Here is a 20,172-nt window from a genome sequence, read left to right as displayed (position 1 = left end):
ATACTTGTAAAAAATAAAGATTTCTAGAACGTTAAGTATCTTGTCTTTGCAGTCTATTCAATTGAAATTAAGTTGAAAAGGATTTGCAAATTATTGTATTCTGTTTTTATTTACGAATTACACAACATGCCAACTGGTTTTGGGTTTTGTACATACGGTAGCTCTTGTAATTGTTATTTATTATGGTCAGATTGTTTAATTCACCTATTCACTTTTTTCATACTAAGGTTATGCAAGCACAAACGGTGCCAACAAATGAAACACATACAAAAAGATAAAGATAACACAAATATGTATTCTTTTCTGAGCTCTCAGCCTTTCATTTGTTGTTGAATTCGACTGATGATTAGAATATTCTAGACCAATGTAGGCTGGTTATTAAGCAAGAGTAAGAAGTGCTCACTATAATAGATGGCATTAAAGGTTAGCATCATTAAGAAAACCCAATTAAATAACACTGACAAACAATTGTAAACATCATTTAAAAAAAAGAAAAAGAAGCTCAGATAAAAGTACTTACAGCACAGTACATGTAACATTTTGTAGTCAAACATTTTGACTACATTTACTACATTAACTGCCACATTCAAAGATAACTTTAAATATAAAGACATTCCTCTTATCTGTATAAAACATGAAAATGCAAAACTTTCTCCTGCCTTCTGTCAGTCAGTCAGCAACAATGGCAATAACCACTTTTCACAATATAAGGCAACATTGTAAAACAATTGATAGCAGTAAAAATTACCATGAGGCTTGACCGACAAATAAAAGTCACAAATACTGAGATCAATCAGGAAACTGAGCACATTCTCAGAATAGAACACACATAATATCATGAAAGACAGTAAAATTAGTGACTGCATACTTGTCCATGCAGGAATGTGTTATTCATATGTATTTACACGAGCCATCTTCTAATGGCTGACTGTATAATAACACAATGATAGCAAAAGTAAAAGAGTCAGACTCCTCTAGTATTTGAACGCTTCAAAGTGATGATCGATGGCTTGGAAGTTGACTCAACATTGATCGTTGGGACAATTGAATCCACAAGGCAACACTGGGTTCACATTCCATTTTGAGAAAATTCACTCCATTAAAGTGTCAGCGCCCACTCTCAAACGACCTGCAAAATAATCCAAAAAAGAGGCAACTTTATTTTCATTGTGCAGGTGTTAGATACACAGGATACAAGTACAGGGTCAATTAAATGCACTTTGCGTGACACATTTACAGTGTAATATCAAACGCAATGCATCCATCCTTCAATTTTCTACCGCTTGTCCCTTTCGGGGTTGCGGGAGCCTATCTCAGCTGCATTCAGGCGGTAGGCGGGGTACACCCTGGACAAGTCGCCACCTCATCACAGGGCCAACACAGATAGACAGACAACATTCACACCCACATTCACACACTAGGGCCAATGCAAACGGTCTTCAAATGTAGATCCTAAACACAGTACAACACTATTTGTTGCATTGCATCACTGCAATGAGTCATTGTCAGTTCTGTTAGGTGAGATGTTAATACATTAGCAGAGAAAAATAAGAATGTGATTTAGAAAGAAGTTTGCTCTGGTATTGGCCCAATTGTATGCAGTTTCCGCAGACCGCAACAATGAGTTCTGGACTTGGGTTTGAACTGAACTGAGCTTTATTTGGTTTGGTCTGATGTCATTTTTTTAACATTCTACTTGCACTACAAGATCACAATTTGTTTTATTTTCTATGTAATCTATTCTATTACCAATAACCAATATTATTTATAACCTACTCTATTCATATTATATCACATTTACATTGTTATGTACCATATTTTCAGAAATGTAAGCGCTACTTTTTCCCCAAACTTTGAACCCCGCAGCCTATACAAATGTGTGACTGATCTATAGATGTTTCTTTGCTAATGGCTAAATTATGGAATGGATTAAGCAAAAAAATAAAATTAAATACTAAAATGATCCACTTTAAGAAATGGTTCCATCTCAAAGTGTTTACAAAGTACAAGGAAGAAGAATCCTGATAAAACCTTATTAAAATGAGAAAAATCTTATTAATCTTATAAAGGATGAATAAAGACATCAATGACTTTTCTGTTTTGTTTGATTAACCGTTTTACTGCCGTGTTACAAGCACTGTTTGGAAACAGTTAAGGAATGTAAATAAACATTTACAAAATCTTTCTATGTAAATATCTCATTTCACAATGTACGTGCCGCTTACAGTCCAGTTCGGATTATACATGAAAAAAAAAATTAAAAATTCTCAAATTTAGTGGGTGCAGCTAATATACCCATGCAGTTTCTAGTCTGGAAAATATGGTACATACTATTTTTCCTGTGGTACTCATTGGGATAAATCTGGGACCTCAGGTACTACCTTTCGTGCCATCTCATGTGTGTCGGTATGACAATAAAGTTCCTTAAATTCTTGAAAACATTTCAACAAAATCTCCTCCTAACACATTATGGGAATCTCACCTGAGTTCTTCTTTTAGTCTTTTAAGCTTATCAAGGAGTCTGTCATTTTTGACCGCCATGGTGGCGGCTGGGACAAACCAGGCTGCGATGAATTTGCATATTACCACAATGTGCTGCAAGTAAAGATGACACCATTAGTGATGTACAGTAATTCTAACTGTGACAACAAGATTCCTCCTCAATGATTATAATGCCATTGTAGCTAGTTTTACATCAAGGTGGACAACATATACAGTATTTAGTTAATCTTACCTCAAACAAGATGACAAATGCAAAGCGCAGAGCCAAAATATGCCAGAATTGTGGTGTGAGGTTATAATCCTCGTTGTCCCTGTAGTCTTTATAGCTGTGAAAAGAAGCTAATATTATCTCACTAATCATTACATTCGTAAGTTTGACAAAATAACTTTGTCTGCAATATATGCCACACTTTCTGGAGAAAAGGCCTCCATTTAGGGTTGCTCGTAGACACAATAATGTCCAGGTTAAAAAAGGACCTTTGGGTGAAATGTAAACAGCAGCAGTGACGTTCTGTCTCTTTATATGTGGAGGTGACTCACAATATATTAAAAATAACAAACCTGCAGGAGGAGACATTCAATCCAGTAGGAGTGACCATCTGTTGAGGTGAAAACTCCTCGCGGATGTCTCGGTTATCCATCTTTGCAATGGAAAGAGTGTTGTTTATGTAGCCGACCATGCAACTTGGACAAAAAGAAAAACACAATTCAAAAATAGTGTTTTAGCAGAACCATGATATATTTCAATTTTCAAGAGAAAATGTGGCTCACTCCAAATCTGTCTTGGTGCCGTTGGAACACGGACCGTAAAGGAAACGATATGCCAATCGAGGGATGAAGTCTGAAGAAACGCCGATGACTAGCCCATTCGCAATGACTGCTAATACCCCAATAGCCTCCAACAAATTGATCCACACACCTAAGAAAAAACATACACATAATATACAATAGTGATTACATTTATAATAGGACTGATTTTTTCCCCCCTCGAACAGGTGTCGGCAACCCGCGGCTCCGGAGCCGCATGCGCCTCTTTGACCACTCTGATGCGGCTCAGCTGCATACTTGCCGTCCTCCGATTTTCCCGGGAGACTTCCGAATTTCAGTGCCTCTCCCAGAAACCTCCCGGGGCTAATATTCTCCGATTTTCACCCTAACAATAATAATAAGGGCTTGCCGTGATGGCAGAGCATTTAACGCCCTCCCACAACCTGTACAAACAACGTGCCAGTCCAGCCACACGTTGTATGCAGCTTCTGCTTGCACACGTAAGTGACAGCAAGGCATATTTGGTCAACAGCCACACAGGTTACTCTGACGGTGGCCATATAAAACAACTTTAACACTCTTACTAATATACGCCACACTGTGAACCCACACCAAACAAGAATGACAAACACATTTCGGGAGAACATCTGCAACGTAACACAACATAAACACAACAGAACAAATACCCAGAATCCAATGCAGCCCTAACTCTTCCGGGCTACATTATACACCCCCGCTACCACCAAACCCTGCCCCCCCACACATCCACTCCCCCGCCCCTCCGTGCGTCGGTTGAGATGGGCGGAGTTTGGTGGTAGCGGGGGTGTATAATGTAGCCCGCAAGAGTTAGGGCTGCATGGGATTCTGGGTATTTGTTCTGTTGTGTTTATGTTGTGTTACGGTGCAGATGTTCTCCCAAAATGTGTTTGTCATACTTGTTTGGTTTTGGTTCACAGTGTGGCGCATATTAGTAAGCGTGTTAAAGTTGTTTTATACGGCCACCGTCAGTGTAACCTGTGTGGCTGTTGACCAAATATGCCTTGCTGTTACTTACGTGTGCAAGCAGAAGCTGCATACAACATGTGACTGGGCTAGCACGCTGTTTGTACAGGTTGTAGAGGGCGTTAAATGCTCTGCCATCACGGCATGCCCTTATTATTGTTGTTAGGGTGAAAATCAGCAGACGTTCGAGAGAATAGTTGCCCTGAAACTCGGGAGTCTCCCGGAAAAATCGGGAGGGTTGGCAAGTATGACGCTGTCAAGCGCCATTCATATAAAACTCGCGGGCCGCACTAACATTACATTTTCATATTAAGGTGCGGGCCGCGTGTCTGAGACCCCTGGTTTATACATAGCACAAAGCAAAAAAAAAAACATTGTATGCAGTGTTATTTCATTTTAAATTTCAAAAGAATTTTGTGGCTCCCATTGTTTTCTTTATTTTGTGAAACTGGTCAAAATGGCTCTTTGAGTGGTAAAGGTTGCCGACCCCTGCCCTAGAAACAAGTGTGGAAAAAGACATGGTCTTCTGGGCCCATTTGTTCATGGGTAATCTGATTGGATTTTGGATAATGGATGGGATCAAATCTTGAAAATCGATTGTTCAAATCTAAAAATGAATTTTTAAATCGAATTTGATCACATAATACCATTTTTTGTTTTAAATTGAATTAAACCCTCAGTTTTTGTTGTTAAAAACTTTTTAGTACGATTGGGATAACTGATCAAAAACATCTGGATTATTTCGATCCCAGCAGTTCGGTGGATTCAGGGCGGATGTCAGGAACAAAACATCATTTAACCCAAATTCAAACCGGTCAAATTAATATAATTTTTCGTGCAGTAGATACACTTATTGATAATCTTTCAACTCATTTTCATACAGTTGAAATGATAGACTAACACTAAATACCATTAAGGTATAAATAATATAATAATTTCAAAAACTGTCAACATCAAACCATCCATCCATCCATCCATCTTCTTCCGCTTATCCGAGGTCGGGTCGCGGGGGCAGCAGCTTAAGCAGGGAAGCCCAGACTTCCCTCTCCCCAGCCACTTCGTCCAGCTCCTCCCGGGGGATCCCGAGGCGTTCCCAGGCCAGCCGGGAGAGATAGTCTTCCCAGCGTGTCCTGGGTCTTCCCCGTGGCCTCCTACCGGTCGGACGTGCCCGAAACACCTTCCTAGGGAGGCGTTCGGGTGGCATCCTGACCAGATGCCCGAACCACTTCATCTGGCTCCTCTCGATGTGGAGGAGCAGCGGCTTTACTTTGAGCTCCCCCCGAATGACAGAGCTTCTCACCCTATCTCTAAGGGAGAGCCCCGCCACTCGGCGGAGGAAACTCATTTCAGCCGCTTGTACCCGTGATCTTGTCCTTTCGGTCATGACCCAAAGCTCATGACCATAGGTGAGGATGGGAACGTAGATCGGCCGGTAAATCGAGAGCTTTGCCTTCCGGCTCAGCTCCTTCTTCACCACAACGGATCGATACAGCGTCCGCATTACTGAAGACGCCGCACCGATCCGCCTGTCGATCTCACGATCCACTCCTCCCCCACTCGTGAACAAGACTCCGAGGTACTTGAACTCCTCCACTTGGGGCAAGATCTCCTCCCCAACCCGGAGATGGCACTCCACCCTTTTCCGGGAGAGAACCATGGACTCGGACTTGGAGGTGCTGATTCCCATCCCAGTCGCTTCACACTCGGCTGCGAACCGATCCAGTGAGAGCTGAAGATCTTGGCCGGAGGAAGCCATCAGGACCACATCATCTGCAAATAGCAGAGACCTAATCCTGCAGCCACCAAACCAGATCCCCTCAACGCCCTGGCTGCGCCTAGAAATTCTGTCCATAAAGGTTATGAACAGAATCGGTGACAAAGGGCAGCCTTGGCGGAGTCCAACCCTCACTGGAAACGTGTCCGACTTACTGCCGGCAATGCGGACCAAGCTCTGACACTGATTATACAGGGAGCGAACTGCCACAATAAGACAGTCCGTTACCCCATACTCTCTGAGCACTCCCCACAGGACTTCCCGGGGTACACGGTCGAATGCCTTCTCCAAGTCCACAAAGCACATGTAGACTGGTTGGGCAAACTCCCATGCACCCTCAAGGACCCTGCCGAGAGAATATAAACAATAAAGGCAAAATTAAATTCTAATTCTAATTGGACACTTAATATTTACAGACACATCCAAAATAGTTCAAAAATGATTTCTGACAATGGCTTTTCTGTGTTGTTTTCTATGTTTAAAGGTTGGAATTTGAATGTTTGAATTTAAAGCAAATGGAATGTATATTTGCTTTAAAAAAAAATTGTGAGACAGATATGGTCTGGCTGGTCAAAATATCTTGAAAATAGGGTATATCTACTTTCTGTGTTTTCTTTTTGTTTCTTAAAACTATTACATTTTGAGTGACCTCATGCTGGCTGTTCTTGCAGCTTTTTGCACACCTACAATGTAGCAGCCTTCAGAGTGGAATACAGTCTAATTGGAGAGCGCATTAACCGGATTTGGTAATCTTTAAGGGCCAGTTGTTCAAACGTAATATGATCGCATTTTGGTTATCGGATTGGATCTTGAAAATTGGTTGTTCAAAAGGGAAATAAGAATTCTGAAATCGGATTAGATCACGGAATCCAATCCTAGTTTTATCTGGCTCAAACCTTCAACTTGTGTTTTAATAGAACGTTTTAATAACATTTGGTTAACTTTGATCAAAAATAACAAGATTAACCTGATCCCAACTTCTTCTGCTTTTTTCAAAATGTTGCACTTGACTTGTTTAACCATTACAGTGATCAAGTAAATACAGTAGACATAGACGACCAAATACGCCTTTCGGTATAGTAAAGCCAAAATAAAATAAAAATGATCTTGTAAAAACAATGAAACTGTGAAACAATCCCCCCAAACATATTTCAATAACAAACAAAATACTAAATGTTTCTGTCATCACTGTATATTTATTTCAAAGGAACAATCATTAGAGATTAAACTGCCAAAAAATAATGTCTTATAATTGAATGCCTGGCCAGACCAGTCAGTCCCTCATTCTGACAGAATGCCAGAGTTTGGTATGATTCTTCAACAGGCTCAGGTGCACCATAAACACCATCAGAGTGTGACATTGCACCTGGTAGCGATGCTGTGCAGGACAATACACGCAAGTATTATGTTGCATGTTCCTTGTGGTTCCGCCTGCAAGTAGCTAAGGCATGCAAAGCGTCGCTTCCGTTTAAACGCTCAATTGCGCATCTTGTTTTGCAATGAGCAGTGCTGAAGCATCCTTTGCCAAATAATAATGATGATGCCTAATAATTACTTCTCAAACGGGAAACTGACAGAGCCGAAGCACACAAATCAAGCTGAACAAACTGCAGCAAACAAAAGTAAAACTTCAGAGCCGCCTGCTGAATGCATGGCTTGAAAATACTGGTCTCTCCTCCTCAGATGAGGAAGAACCCTGAACATTCTTTATTTTGTACCTGATGGACAATTGCCCTTTTTTATTTAAGAAATGTTTTAATAAACTATGAATGGAAGTAGATGTTTGCTATTTTTGTGTTGTCTCAAAATAAAAAACACTAAAAGTGACCCCACGTTGGTCGTTCCTTACATACTGTAGCTGTAACCCGTATAGTGATTTGTTGTCTCATTTAAAAAGGACTTGTAAATCGGATTTGGCAATTTTGAAAAAAACTTTATCTTAAGCAGGTTGATCCAATCAAATGTTGCTCTGGAAAACCGGCATAAAACAAAGACGAATTACCTGATCCTGGGTAGCAAAACATGGGATTTCTAAAGCATTTCCATCTTTTAAGTTTAAACATTTTGTACTCCCTCATCCCAGAAAGAATGCTTAGCAGAAATCTTTTATTTACACATCTGTATCGCTCTAGAATAACCTGCCTCAAATTCTCCCCGGCATTAAAAGTAAACAGGTTTTTAAAAAGAAAGTAATATTTTATCTGAGTCTTTAAATTAGTTTGCTTGTTGATGATTTTGTTTGGTTTTATATTGTGTAATTATATTTATATGGTAATTATTATTCTGTGACTGTAAATTGTTTGCTTGTTTTCTTATTGATGCTTTTATTTTTTTCTGTATTGTGTAGTTATAATTATATGCTTTTAATTGTAATTGTATTGAGTTTGTGGACCCCAGAAGACTAGTGGGTTGTTGTGGCAACCAGCTAATGGGGATCCTTAATAAAAATCAAAAATCAAATCAAAAAGCTTGGACTGATCCAATCTAATTTAGCTTTGAGCAACTGGGATATGTGATTCTGGACGGCAAAAAAGGGGATTTCAAAATCCGAATCATTTGGATCCATGGACCAGTTTTTCAAAACATTACATTTGAATCAAAATTATCCAGATTTGGAAATCCCATTTTTTTGCTCCCAACTGTAGAATCAGGTAATCCGTTTATCTTTCATGCCGCCTTTTCAAAGCACATTGGATTGAATCAAACTGATCCAGATACACAGTTTTCAAGATTAACACGTCCGGTGTATACAGTGCTCTGCATGGGACAACACATCACAATGTAGCCTACAGCTATGTAAAGAACAACAGGTAGAAGAGGCAACTTGGGGTCACTGTGTTTTTTTTATCTTGAGACAAAACACAAAAATAACAAAAATCCATTTCCATTCTTAATTTTGTTCATGACCCCTCATACATTAATACACAGTAACAAAAACATTGTGGCATTCTGTCAGAATAATATTTCTTTGAAATGAATATACAGTGATGACAAAAACATTCAATGTATGTGCAAAATATAAATTAAAGTATATACACTAAATGATAAAAATGTATAATTTGCCCAATTTGAAAATTATACTACATTGTCTTCCTGAAGTCCACCTCGAAGTCCTACCCCCCTGTTGGGATCAGGATAATCATGTTATTTTGGGTCAAAGTTATCCAAATTCTACTGAAACGTTTTGAACGACACAAACTGAAGGTTTCCTCCAGATTAAAACTAGAATTGGATTCTGTGATCTAATCCGATTTCTGAATCCCTCTTTCGCTTTTTAACAGCCCGTTTTCAAGATTTTGATCCAATCTGAACAGAGTACCTTTGAACAACTCAGCCCAGGCCCTCATATACTGCACATGTATACATGTAAACCAACAGGTGGCGCCCAGTGACTTCTCTCAAAGCAAGTCAGAGCTTTTCTTCCTGTCACTTACACACGCACACACAGCAGTGACTTGCAGAGAAACAGCCGCATCAGAGACGCACTCAAAAATGCAAAAAACAAGACAGGAGCCATATTCAAATTTTAAGATAAGATAATAATGATAGCAAACGTACCCTTAGAATACCCTTTGAAAAATTGTCGAGCAGCTAAGAAATAAGGTGAGCAAGTTATTTCACAGATATTAAAATTCTCAAAAAAGAAAATACTGTTATCTTATTGTCATTTAAAAAAATATATATTACGAAAACAGGTCTGGAAAAAGAAGGGTGGTCTTGTACAGTCCTGTAATGTTCAATTATGTGGAGCCAAAACGGAGTGCATTAATACACAAACAAGCATGTTTTGAATTAGACTCATTCATACAATTTGCATATATACTGCGAGTAAGTACTGTAACTTACCAATATCATTTGTCTTCTTGGGAACCATTCTGCGCTCCAGGGTGACCATCTTAATTGCATCCAAGCGAATCTCAACCACGTTATTGATTAGGGCCAACAGAGGAGCGAGTGGAAACGCTGCCACAAATATTGTGGTGAAGCTGAACTGGATCACTACATAAGAGGAAACCGTTACTGATCCAAAACAACCACGGAATGGCTTTACTTACATTCCTGAGAATAAAGCATGTACCCATCTCCAGGAACTCTTTAAAGAGGCTGAAGGAGTCTACATCACTGAGGCGGTAGTTGCTGAGCCAGTCTCGCAGCTTGCAGTTCTCGCACAGCTCGCCGTGTCTAGAGTCGTCTTTAAGGTAGCAGTAGGCACACTTCCTGCGAAGCTTGGGAGTTCTTTTCCTCTTCAACCACTTGCTAAACCACCTGATGGCCACAAGAGAAGAAAACAGATTATTTTGTATATTGTATATTGTATAATGCACACTTACGGGCCGGTGAACTCAAAGACGTTGCTGACGGTTTGCTTGAGTACCATTATGATGGCCATTTGGGTAAAGAGGTCTGTGAGGCAACCACTGGGGTGACACTACATGAAAAACACAGATTTTATTCTCAATGCAAAATGTTAATTATTATTTAAAAAAAAAAAAAAAATATATATATATATATATATATATATATATATATATATATATACTGTATATTGTTGTGCTTATTTACCTCTTCTAACCTCCATTTACTTGCAATGCGCACGTAATTACCAGGACGACCGTTAATCCTGTTTATTTAAGCAACGACAATAAACATGTAAGTCCTGCGTGAAAACAGTGGTTTCTCTGTCTTACCTGCCGAGGAAAAAGGCCACATAGAAGAGCGAGGAAAAATAGGTGAAGAACTGAAAGGTGAACATCTTAACGGTGAAACTCCTTTCCGTGGCGGCAAATGATCTAGTTTTCTCTGCAAAAGACAACATGCATGTATAATTCAAGCAAAGTGATTTTTATTGTGTTTTACAATACATACTTGGATGAGGCACACTAGTTTATAATCAGGCTTTTAAAAAATTCCACATTTGAAATTGCAATTCAGTTCATTTGAAAGAATGTGTGTGAATATGATTGTAAATGTTGTCTATCTGTGTTGGCCCTGTGATGAGCTGGCGACTTGTCCAGGGTGTACTCCGCCTTCCGCCCGAGTGCAGCTGGGATAGGCTTCAGCACCCCCCGTGACCCAGAGAGGGACAAGCGGTATAAAATGGATGGATGGAATTTGAATTGAATTGGCTGCACCCCACAGGATGTTAAAGTGGAATTACAGGAAGTGGAATTACACATTCATTGTAATTCAAATAAATTCCTTACAGCCAGGAATAATTTGTCATGTTTAATTAAAATACTGTACTAAAAAAAATACTTAACAAATCCTCAAAGTAATTCCATCTGTTTTGAATACTTGGATAAAGTAAAGCATTCTGGGAAATGACGTATTTTGCATCATGGCTTTTAATCTTTGCTTTTCAATGATTAGTTGTTTTCTGCTTTTAAGTGAATAGCTGATATTTTCTGTAATTATTGCTTCTTTTTTTTTTTTTTACATTCATTTTACTTTTATCGCTTATCGTACAGAACAAAAAGTTTATTATTATCATTAAAAAGTATAAAACATCAAATTAAACTAGCTATTTTACAGTAGATCATTTTACTGTAATTGTCGATCTGCTGTAATCATAATCAATATGTGTAAATGACGTTCAAAGCAATACTTTATGAAATATGTAAAAAATTAAACCAGCATGTATTGAATTTACTGTAAAACATGACTCTGGAATACACTAAAATTATCGCAATTTCAATTATACTTATTCTTTCAATTCGAATTGAAATTGCAATTCCACTTCTTGTTTGCAACCAAAATTCAATTTAAAATCATGGATTTACTTAAAAATTTGGGAGACACTTTGAATTGAATGTTTTTTAAAACCGTATTGACCCGAATGTAAGACAACCTTGAATATAAAATGACACTATATATTAGGGCTGCAAATCTTTGGGTGTCCCACGATTCGATTGAATATCGATTCTTGGGGTCACGATTCGATTCAAAATCGATCTTTTTCAATTCAATACAATTCTCGATTCAAAAACGATAATTTCCCGATTCAAAACGATTCTCTATTCATTCAATACATAAGATTTCAGCAGGATCTACCCCAGTCTGCTGACATGCAAGCAGAGTAGTAGATTTTTGTAAAAAGCTTTTATAATTGTAAAGGACAATGTTTTATCAACTGATTGCAATAATGTAAATTTGTTTAAACTATTAAATGAACCAAAAATATGACTTATTTTATCTTTGTGAAAATATTGGACACAGTGTGTTGTCAAGCTTATGAGATGCAATGCAAGTGTAAGCCACTGTGACACTATTGTTCATTTTTTTTTAATTTTTTATAGATGTCTAATGATAATGGGGATTTTTAATCACTGCTATGTTGAAATTGTAACTAATATTGATACTGTTGTTGATAATATTCATTTTTGTTTCACTACTTTTGGTTTGTTCTGTGTCGTGTTTGTGTCTCCTCTCAATTGCTCTGTTTATTGCAGTTCTGAGTGTTGCCGCGTCGGGTTTGGTTTTGGAATTGGATTGCATTGTTGTGGTATTGCTGTGTATTGTTTTGTTGGATTGATTAATAAAAAAATAAAAAATAAAATAACAAAAAAAAAATAAAGAGATTTAAAAAAAAAAGAGAATCGATTCTGAATCGCACAACTTGAGAATCGCGATTCGAATTCAATACTATATATCTATTTTAAGACCCCTCTTCGCAAAATAAAAAATAAAAAAATACAAATAAAATAAATAAAAAAGAGTGCTTTCACAATTGCCATTTAGTGTTCAGTTAAAACAAACTACAGTAGTTTGGGTCATTTGGTCAATTGTAAACACATTCTACTGAACACTGATGCGCACCAAACAAGCAAGTGATGGTGTAGTGCGGCTCACTTGGGCTCAAATGTGAACGCTATATACCATATGTTAAAATCACCACAAAGAGCCCGCAGAAATGACAGATAATTAAGACAAAATGTGTCGCAATAGTATCTTTCTGCTCCTCTCTCTCCATCTGTGGTGTGCAGCAACAGCCTGTTGGTTTGCATTCGAATCAATATGCTACTTTTCAGCTGTTATAAATACACATATGAAGTGTGTCTGTGTCGCTCTATATTCTACTTCTACCGCTGATTAAATTTGTTGGGCATCTTTTTTTAATCTTTATAATAATGATAAATGTATTGCAGCTATCCTCTGGTAGTCTGCAGTGAGGCGGAGGTGACCTGGTGTGTCATCTCTTTAGTACGTGATGGCCAGTTCCAAAGTTCACCCATAGCTGTAAAGCAATTTTTTTTGCTTGTGGCCACACCTTCGTTTAAGAATGACACTTTGCTCTCTGGCATGAAAATGATAGAAATGTTTTTGGCTAAACTGTGGCTGCCACATAACACAAATAAATGGTTCAAAAACCAAAACCTGCACACCAAAATACAGTGCCATATGACAATAAAATGAAAATTTGCGGCACCTCCATGAGTTACGCTCAAATGCTTAGTAAGACATTCTATCTTCAATATCCTCAATAATCATTAGACATACATTTATAATTTAATGACCCTGCAAAAACAGTCTGTGTTATGTTGTCTAACCAATCTTGCTCACATTTTACAGACATGTGTTTGTATCCATCCATCCATTTTCTACCGCTTGTCCCTTTTGGGGTCGCTGGAGCCTATCTCAGCTGCATTCGGGCGGTAGGCAGGGTACACCCTGGACAAGTCGCCCCCTCATCGCAGGGCCAACACAGATAGACAACATTCACACTCACATTAACACACTAGGGCCAATTTAGCGTTGCCAATCAACTTATCCCCAGGTGCATGTCTTTGGAGGTGGGAGGAAGCCGGAGTACCCGGAGGGAACCCACGCAGTCACGGGGAGAACATGCAAATTCCACACAGAAAGATCCTGAGCCCGGGATTGAACTCCGGACTACGTATTGTGAGGCAGATGCACTAACCCCTCCTCCACCGTGCTGCCCAGACATGTGTTTGTAATGTGTCCCAATTTGTGTGGCTATTCAGCAGTTGGTCTTTTGTATATCACATAGAGCAGTGTACGAAATTTTAAGTCAATCTAACTTGTGGTGTCAAACTTTGGTGATTAAAACCAGCGCCACCAACTGATGTATTTGTCAGAAAAATAATAGTAAGTACTAGTAGTAAGTAGTTGATGTTTTGCCAGATTTTCCCTATTTTGTTAGTCGAGTAGAAGAGTTGTCCTATTTTATTCACATATTTGTGTAATACTGGATCAGGGCCACATGGATCTGGGACTTTAGGGCCAAACATCCCGCCTGTTCCACTGCAGGTTATCAGAGTGTCAGCTGCATGTTTGATTGACAGCCCTCCTACGAAGGTGACTTGAGAATAAGTACAATACAGTGTTAGACTGTGGTGATCACTTTACTGTTACACTAGACTATTTTTCCGCCATCGTTTGCATACCAATTATTATACAACTTTGTAACTTAATATACTTGCATTGTTTCTTATACATTTAGAGAGTGAAGCTCTCTGCAGAAATGTGTGCAACACGACTTTGGCTTGGTCTCAACACATTACTCTTGAAACCTGTTTGGACGTTCACCTGTTTATAAACACATCTTCTAATCCTGACAACAATGTAGCCTAGAACATACAGTATAAAATATGCAAAAGTCTTACACCACCACTAACTTAGGTGAACTTTTCCCTGAAAGTATTTTTACATCATACTTAGAATAGTTAGCAGGATTGTGCAAAAAAAAGAATACAAATAATTTTAAGAAAAATTGTGGATGAATGATTATTAAATGATCATGAGATAAAAATCAAATCTAGTTCAGCATAGTACTGTATGGTAAAGTGGCAGTAGAATCCAACATTCATTTGACATGTGACAACAAAGGAAGGCGGACTAATATACTGTACCTATTCGGCAGAGTTTCCCGGCCACGTACTTGTTGACCTGCAACCGTAAAGACGTGGTCAAACTCATAGAGGGCACTCGTGAAACAAATCCAAGAAAAAAGCTATTTGGCTTTCTTTTTAGACGTCTGTACCCGCGTCATGACAGTGATGATCAGGTAATGGAGGACTGCGCCCAGCATCATGGCTGCACTGTTGGCGTGCGTACTCAGGAATTCCCATGATCCCTTAGCCAACTCTACTGCTGCAATCACCCTGAACACCACCAGTGCGTGTGTCAGACCGATTATCACCAGTATCTGTGTGAAAACAACAGTGTGGTCTATCAATAACACACAAAACCAATTCATACAAATAATTCTGGCAACATACGGCTGACTTTCATACAAAAGTGCCCACCATTAGTGTGACACAGATCAAAACCAGAGTGCTGCGTAGATAGGAGTGCTTGTATTGTTTGGGTTCACAGTTTGCGTTGTTGACAATCTCCAAGATTAGTTCCTCCTAAGAAGACACACGTGTAAAAAAATACACATCCAACAATTTCAGGATCATTAACTGCTGATAAACATTTGATGCATACTGTACCTCCTCCTCACACCAATCAGACACCTTCCATTTACACACATAGGTTGTTCGATGTCTTTTCCAGAACTCCAAAAACAGTGTGGCTGTAATAAAAACGTATACTTTTAAAATCTTGTTTTATGTTTTTATTTTCTACAATTTCTTGGATATTTTAATATTGTATTCATTTGTTTACTATATTTTTCAACGGCAACCTATTTTCAACTATAATATTTAACATAATAACATTTGTTATAAGATGTTACTTTTTGTTTTTTTGTTGCAAAAATTAAAATGCACCTATGTTTGGGTAAAATTTAACCGATTTGTTCAAATCATAAGGCAAAAGTTACAAAGGACTTAAGGTTAGTAGTAGTTGCAGACAACACCACTGCGTTTTGTTCAGGGGAGAACACACAGAATCTAATACAAATAATAACAGGAGAAATTAACACATTAAAGAGATAGTTTGACAGAAGCCAGACTATCTTAGAAACTCAGAAAAATTAAATAATAATTACTGACCACAGTATAAGAGAACATCAAACACAAATACAAATAGAGTAGACATTGAAAGGTAAAGGTTTTTGGGTGTAATAACAGATTTTTAAATGAACTGGAAATATGATATACAAATATACAACATAAAGTGGCAAGAAATACAGTACGTCATTATGAATAAAGCAAAATATGTACTGGACCAAAAATCACTCCATATTCTCTACTCCTTGCTGGTTTTACCATATCCGAATTATTGTGTAGAAATAACTACAAAAGTACACTTCATTCACTCATCGTGTTACATAACAGGTCAGTTAGAATAATACATAATGCTAAGTTAAAGTACCAATGATTGTCACACACACACTAGGTGTGGTGAAATTATTCTCTGCATTTGACCCATCACCCTTGATCACCCCCTGGGAGGTGAGGGGAGCAGTGAGCAGCAGCGGTGGTTGGATATAGAGAACACTCAAACCCTTTATCTATTTATTCAATAATATTGAAATTCATTGATTTGGTGCATATACAAACAACTAAAATTATGTACGAAGCCAACTATAACCTGCTATCCAAGAATGTACAACAATTCTTCTCAACAAAAGACAAAAAAAAACTTCAGAGGAAAATCTAAATTAAAATATTTGTATGCACGAACAGCACTTAAAACATTCAGTAATCAGTATGTGGAATTAAATTATGGAATGGATTAAGCAAATAAGTAAAATACTAATATGATCCAGTTTAAGAAACTGTTCAAACTGCAAGAGTTCCCAAAGTACAAAGAAGAAGAATCCTGATAAACATTTTGAACTTTATTGTAAAATTAGATCATCTTATTCCTCTCATGGTGTGATTTACAACTTATTTAACTGTTTAATGAAACTGTATCATTTACGGATTAAATTGTGTACCAATTGAGAACAGGAACAAATGCATTAGTAATTGCTATGAAATGCAAAAAAGGCTTGGGTTAAATAAGCTTCTTCCTACTCCTTTTTTGACATGTTGCTTGTAATGAGAAACTGGAAATATGTGATGTAGCATACTGCAACTGTATGCATGTTCAAAATAAACTTAAACCATAAAATCTGACTAAAAAGGGTGCTATTTCATAGTGCAAACTAAAAAAAGCTACACCTAACCTGACCCACTTTTTATACCCTCTTCACATTGATTATCTCTCTAGCTCACGCCGGCCTTTAATGGACAGCCATATAGTTACTTTCTTTCCTTTGAAGAGTCAATTGGCCTTACGTTGTGTCATAATCGTTCAGAATGGAAAAAAAACTTTTTGTGACCTTCAAAGTCTCCCATGGTCAGGTGCATTGGGGCCCTCAGCAACTAGCCATAGATATACAGTATACACGTAGATGACCCATTAAGCTTGTCAGACAAATCACAATGGCTCCATCTTGGGCAAGGGTTTCTGATCATAGATACAGAATTAATATACCCTGCGGTCTCTGTGTCTGCACTAGCTTTCTCACCACCTCACGGCAGTCCAGACCGCCCCGTCAACCAGTACAAGTCAATGCGACAGCGATGTGTTTTACGAAGAAATCACTAATTTATGTGCCTGTCAACAATTGTAGTAGTTATCGGTGATACAATGGAGAGAAAGTTAGTTTTTTTTTTAATAAATGGTCTCCTTTAGGAGCCATTACATGTTGTAGTTATGTCAAAAATGTGAACAACTATTAATTTAAATTAGTGATACAGCATAAAATTATACTATATTGCTGCAGAAGTCTTGACAAGTTACTGCCGCAAGATGGCGGACAGCTTGACATAGACGTGAGGTGTCTAGTGCAGTAGTTTTTCACCAAGTACCACCTCAGAAAACACTTGGCTCTCCAAGTACTACCATATATATATATATATATATATATATATATATATATGTATATATATATATATATATATACATATATATATATATATATATATATATAGACATACATATACATATAGACATACATATGATATATATATATATATATATATATATATATATATATATATATATATATATATATATATATATATATATATGTATACACATACACATATATATATATACATACATACATACATATGATTATATATATATTATATATATATATATAATATTCAAAACCCAAAACCAGTGAAGTTGGCACATTGTGTAATTTGTAAACAAAAACAGAATTCATTGATTTGCAAATCATTTTCAACCTATATTCAGTTGAATAGACTGCAAAGACAATATATTTAATGTTCGAACTGAGAAACGTAATTTTTTTTGCCAAATAAATACCTTGGAATTGAAAGGCAACAAAAAGTTGGCACAGGGGCATTTTTACCACTGTGTTACATGGCCTTTCTCTTTAACAACACGTAATAAACGTTTGGGAACTGAGGAGACCAATTTTTTAAACTTTTTAGGTGGAATTCTTTCCCATTCTTGCTTGATGTACAGCTTAAGTTGTTCAACAGTCCAGGGGTCTCTGTTGTGGTATTTTAGGCTTCATAATGCGCCACACATTTTCAATGGGAGACAGGTCTGGACTAGAGGCAGGCCAGTCTAGTACCCACACTCTTTTACTATGAAGCCACACTGTTGTAACACGTGGCTTGGCATTGTCTTGCTGAAATAAGCAGGGGTGTCCATGATAACGTTGCTTGGATGGAAACATATGTTGCTCCAAAACCTGTATGTACATTAATGGTGCCTTCACAGATGTATGTGTAAGTTACCCATGCCTTGGGCACTAATACACCCCATACCACCACAGATGCTGGCTTTTGAACTTTGCGCCTAAAACAATCCGGATGGTTCTTTTCCTCTTTGTTCTGGAGGACACAACGTCCACAGTTTCCAAAAACAATTTGAAATGTGGACTCATCAGACCACAGAACACTTTGCATCAGTCCATCTTAGATGAGCTCGGGCCCAGCGAAGCCGGAGGCGTTTCTGGTTGTTGTTGATGAATGGCTTTCGCTTTGCATAGTAGAGTTTTAACTTGCACTTACAGATGTAGCGACAAACTGTAGTTACTGACCGTGTTCTGAAGTGTTTCTGAGCCCATGTGGTGATATCCTTTACACACTGATGTCGCTTTTTGATGCAGTACCGCCTGAGGGATCAAATGTCCGTCATATCATTGCTTACGTGCAGTGATTTCTCCAGATTCTCTGACCCTTTTGATGATTACGGACCGTAGATGGGGAAATCTCTAAATTCCTTGCAATATCTCGTTGAGAAATGTTGTTCTTAAACTGTTCGACAATTTGCTCACGCATTTGTTCACAAAGTGGTGACCCTCGCCCCATCCTTGTTTGTGAATGACTGAGCATTTCATGGAAGCTGCCAGCTTTTTTTAAACATGTTGCAGGCATAAAATTCCAAATGAGCTAATATTTGCAAAAAAATGAAGTTTTCCAGTTCGAACTTTAAGTATCTTGTCTTTGCAGTGGAAAATGATTTTCAAATCATTGTGTTCTGTTTTTATTTACGATTTACAACAACGTGCCAACTTCACTGGTTTTGGGGTTTGTATAATATATATATAATTATATATACATCTATATATAATATATCTATATATGTTTGGATTAAAATAAAAGTGCTTCTATGGTATTTTTAAGGGCGCTAAGATTCAATTATAGTTGAGCCTTTGGATAAATCATACTGGTCAGGAAATGTTGTTTCAAAGTTTTTTACTAACCATAAAAGGAACTCTCAACTCACCCCAAACTGCCATAAACATGGCAAAGAAGACTGTGCTGTTATTGTCAAACAGTAAGCTCACCTGTGGACAGCCCAAAACCAGCAGTAAGCACATAAAAAGACCATTTTTTTAAAACTTTACTAACCACTGCTCCAACCTACTTTGGCATAGGTGCACGTGTCTGAGAGCATCCACACTTTGCATTTGTCACAAAGCGGGCACATGACTGTGTCGGCCTTGCAGACCTCCGTTCTGCAAGACAACATGCGCTTGGGTTGATCATTAAAGACATTAATGACACCTTATGACCCGAGAGAGGGGAGTAATCTTACATGAGGGGCGACGTGTTGAAGAATTTGATGCCATAGAGGAAGATAAGGATTCCGATGACAGCAGGCGGGATGAGCATGATTGTGTACCAGCCCAGCCACAGGTAGTACAAGGCCACCTTCTCCCCAAAGTAGTTCCTGACACACAA

General features: G+C 38.0%; 1 protein-coding gene across 1 annotated transcript in view; it reads right to left on the bottom strand.

Moving 5' to 3' along the window:
- Positions 1–325: 325 nt before the first annotated feature.
- LOC133612341 (anoctamin-9) overlaps positions 326–20,172 on the bottom strand; it is a 44,830-nt gene continuing 24,983 nt past the window's right edge. Inside the window, exons 8-24 of the mRNA XM_061969673.2 lie at positions 20,027–20,161; positions 19,856–19,946; positions 19,715–19,775; positions 15,502–15,584; positions 15,313–15,417; positions 15,048–15,212; positions 14,917–14,953; positions 10,735–10,846; positions 10,610–10,667; positions 10,378–10,475; positions 10,125–10,312; positions 9,893–10,045; positions 3,274–3,421; positions 3,064–3,186; positions 2,735–2,828; positions 2,483–2,595; positions 326–1,129 (exon numbers count right to left, since the gene is read on the bottom strand). Of these exons, the coding sequence (XP_061825657.2) occupies positions 1,108–1,129; positions 2,483–2,595; positions 2,735–2,828; positions 3,064–3,186; positions 3,274–3,421; positions 9,893–10,045; positions 10,125–10,312; positions 10,378–10,475; positions 10,610–10,667; positions 10,735–10,846; positions 14,917–14,953; positions 15,048–15,212; positions 15,313–15,417; positions 15,502–15,584; positions 19,715–19,775; positions 19,856–19,946; positions 20,027–20,161 (1,786 nt within the window). The 3' untranslated portion in view covers positions 326–1,107. The remainder of the gene's footprint in view (positions 1,130–2,482; positions 2,596–2,734; positions 2,829–3,063; positions 3,187–3,273; positions 3,422–9,892; positions 10,046–10,124; positions 10,313–10,377; positions 10,476–10,609; positions 10,668–10,734; positions 10,847–14,916; positions 14,954–15,047; positions 15,213–15,312; positions 15,418–15,501; positions 15,585–19,714; positions 19,776–19,855; positions 19,947–20,026; positions 20,162–20,172) is intronic.

The sequence above is a fragment of the Nerophis lumbriciformis genome, linkage group LG10, assembly GCF_033978685.3.
Source record: "Nerophis lumbriciformis linkage group LG10, RoL_Nlum_v2.1, whole genome shotgun sequence".
Taxonomy (NCBI): domain Eukaryota; kingdom Metazoa; phylum Chordata; class Actinopteri; order Syngnathiformes; family Syngnathidae; genus Nerophis; species Nerophis lumbriciformis.
The sequence above is the reverse complement of the archived record's forward strand: the minus strand, read 5'-3'. Positions and strand labels throughout refer to the sequence as shown.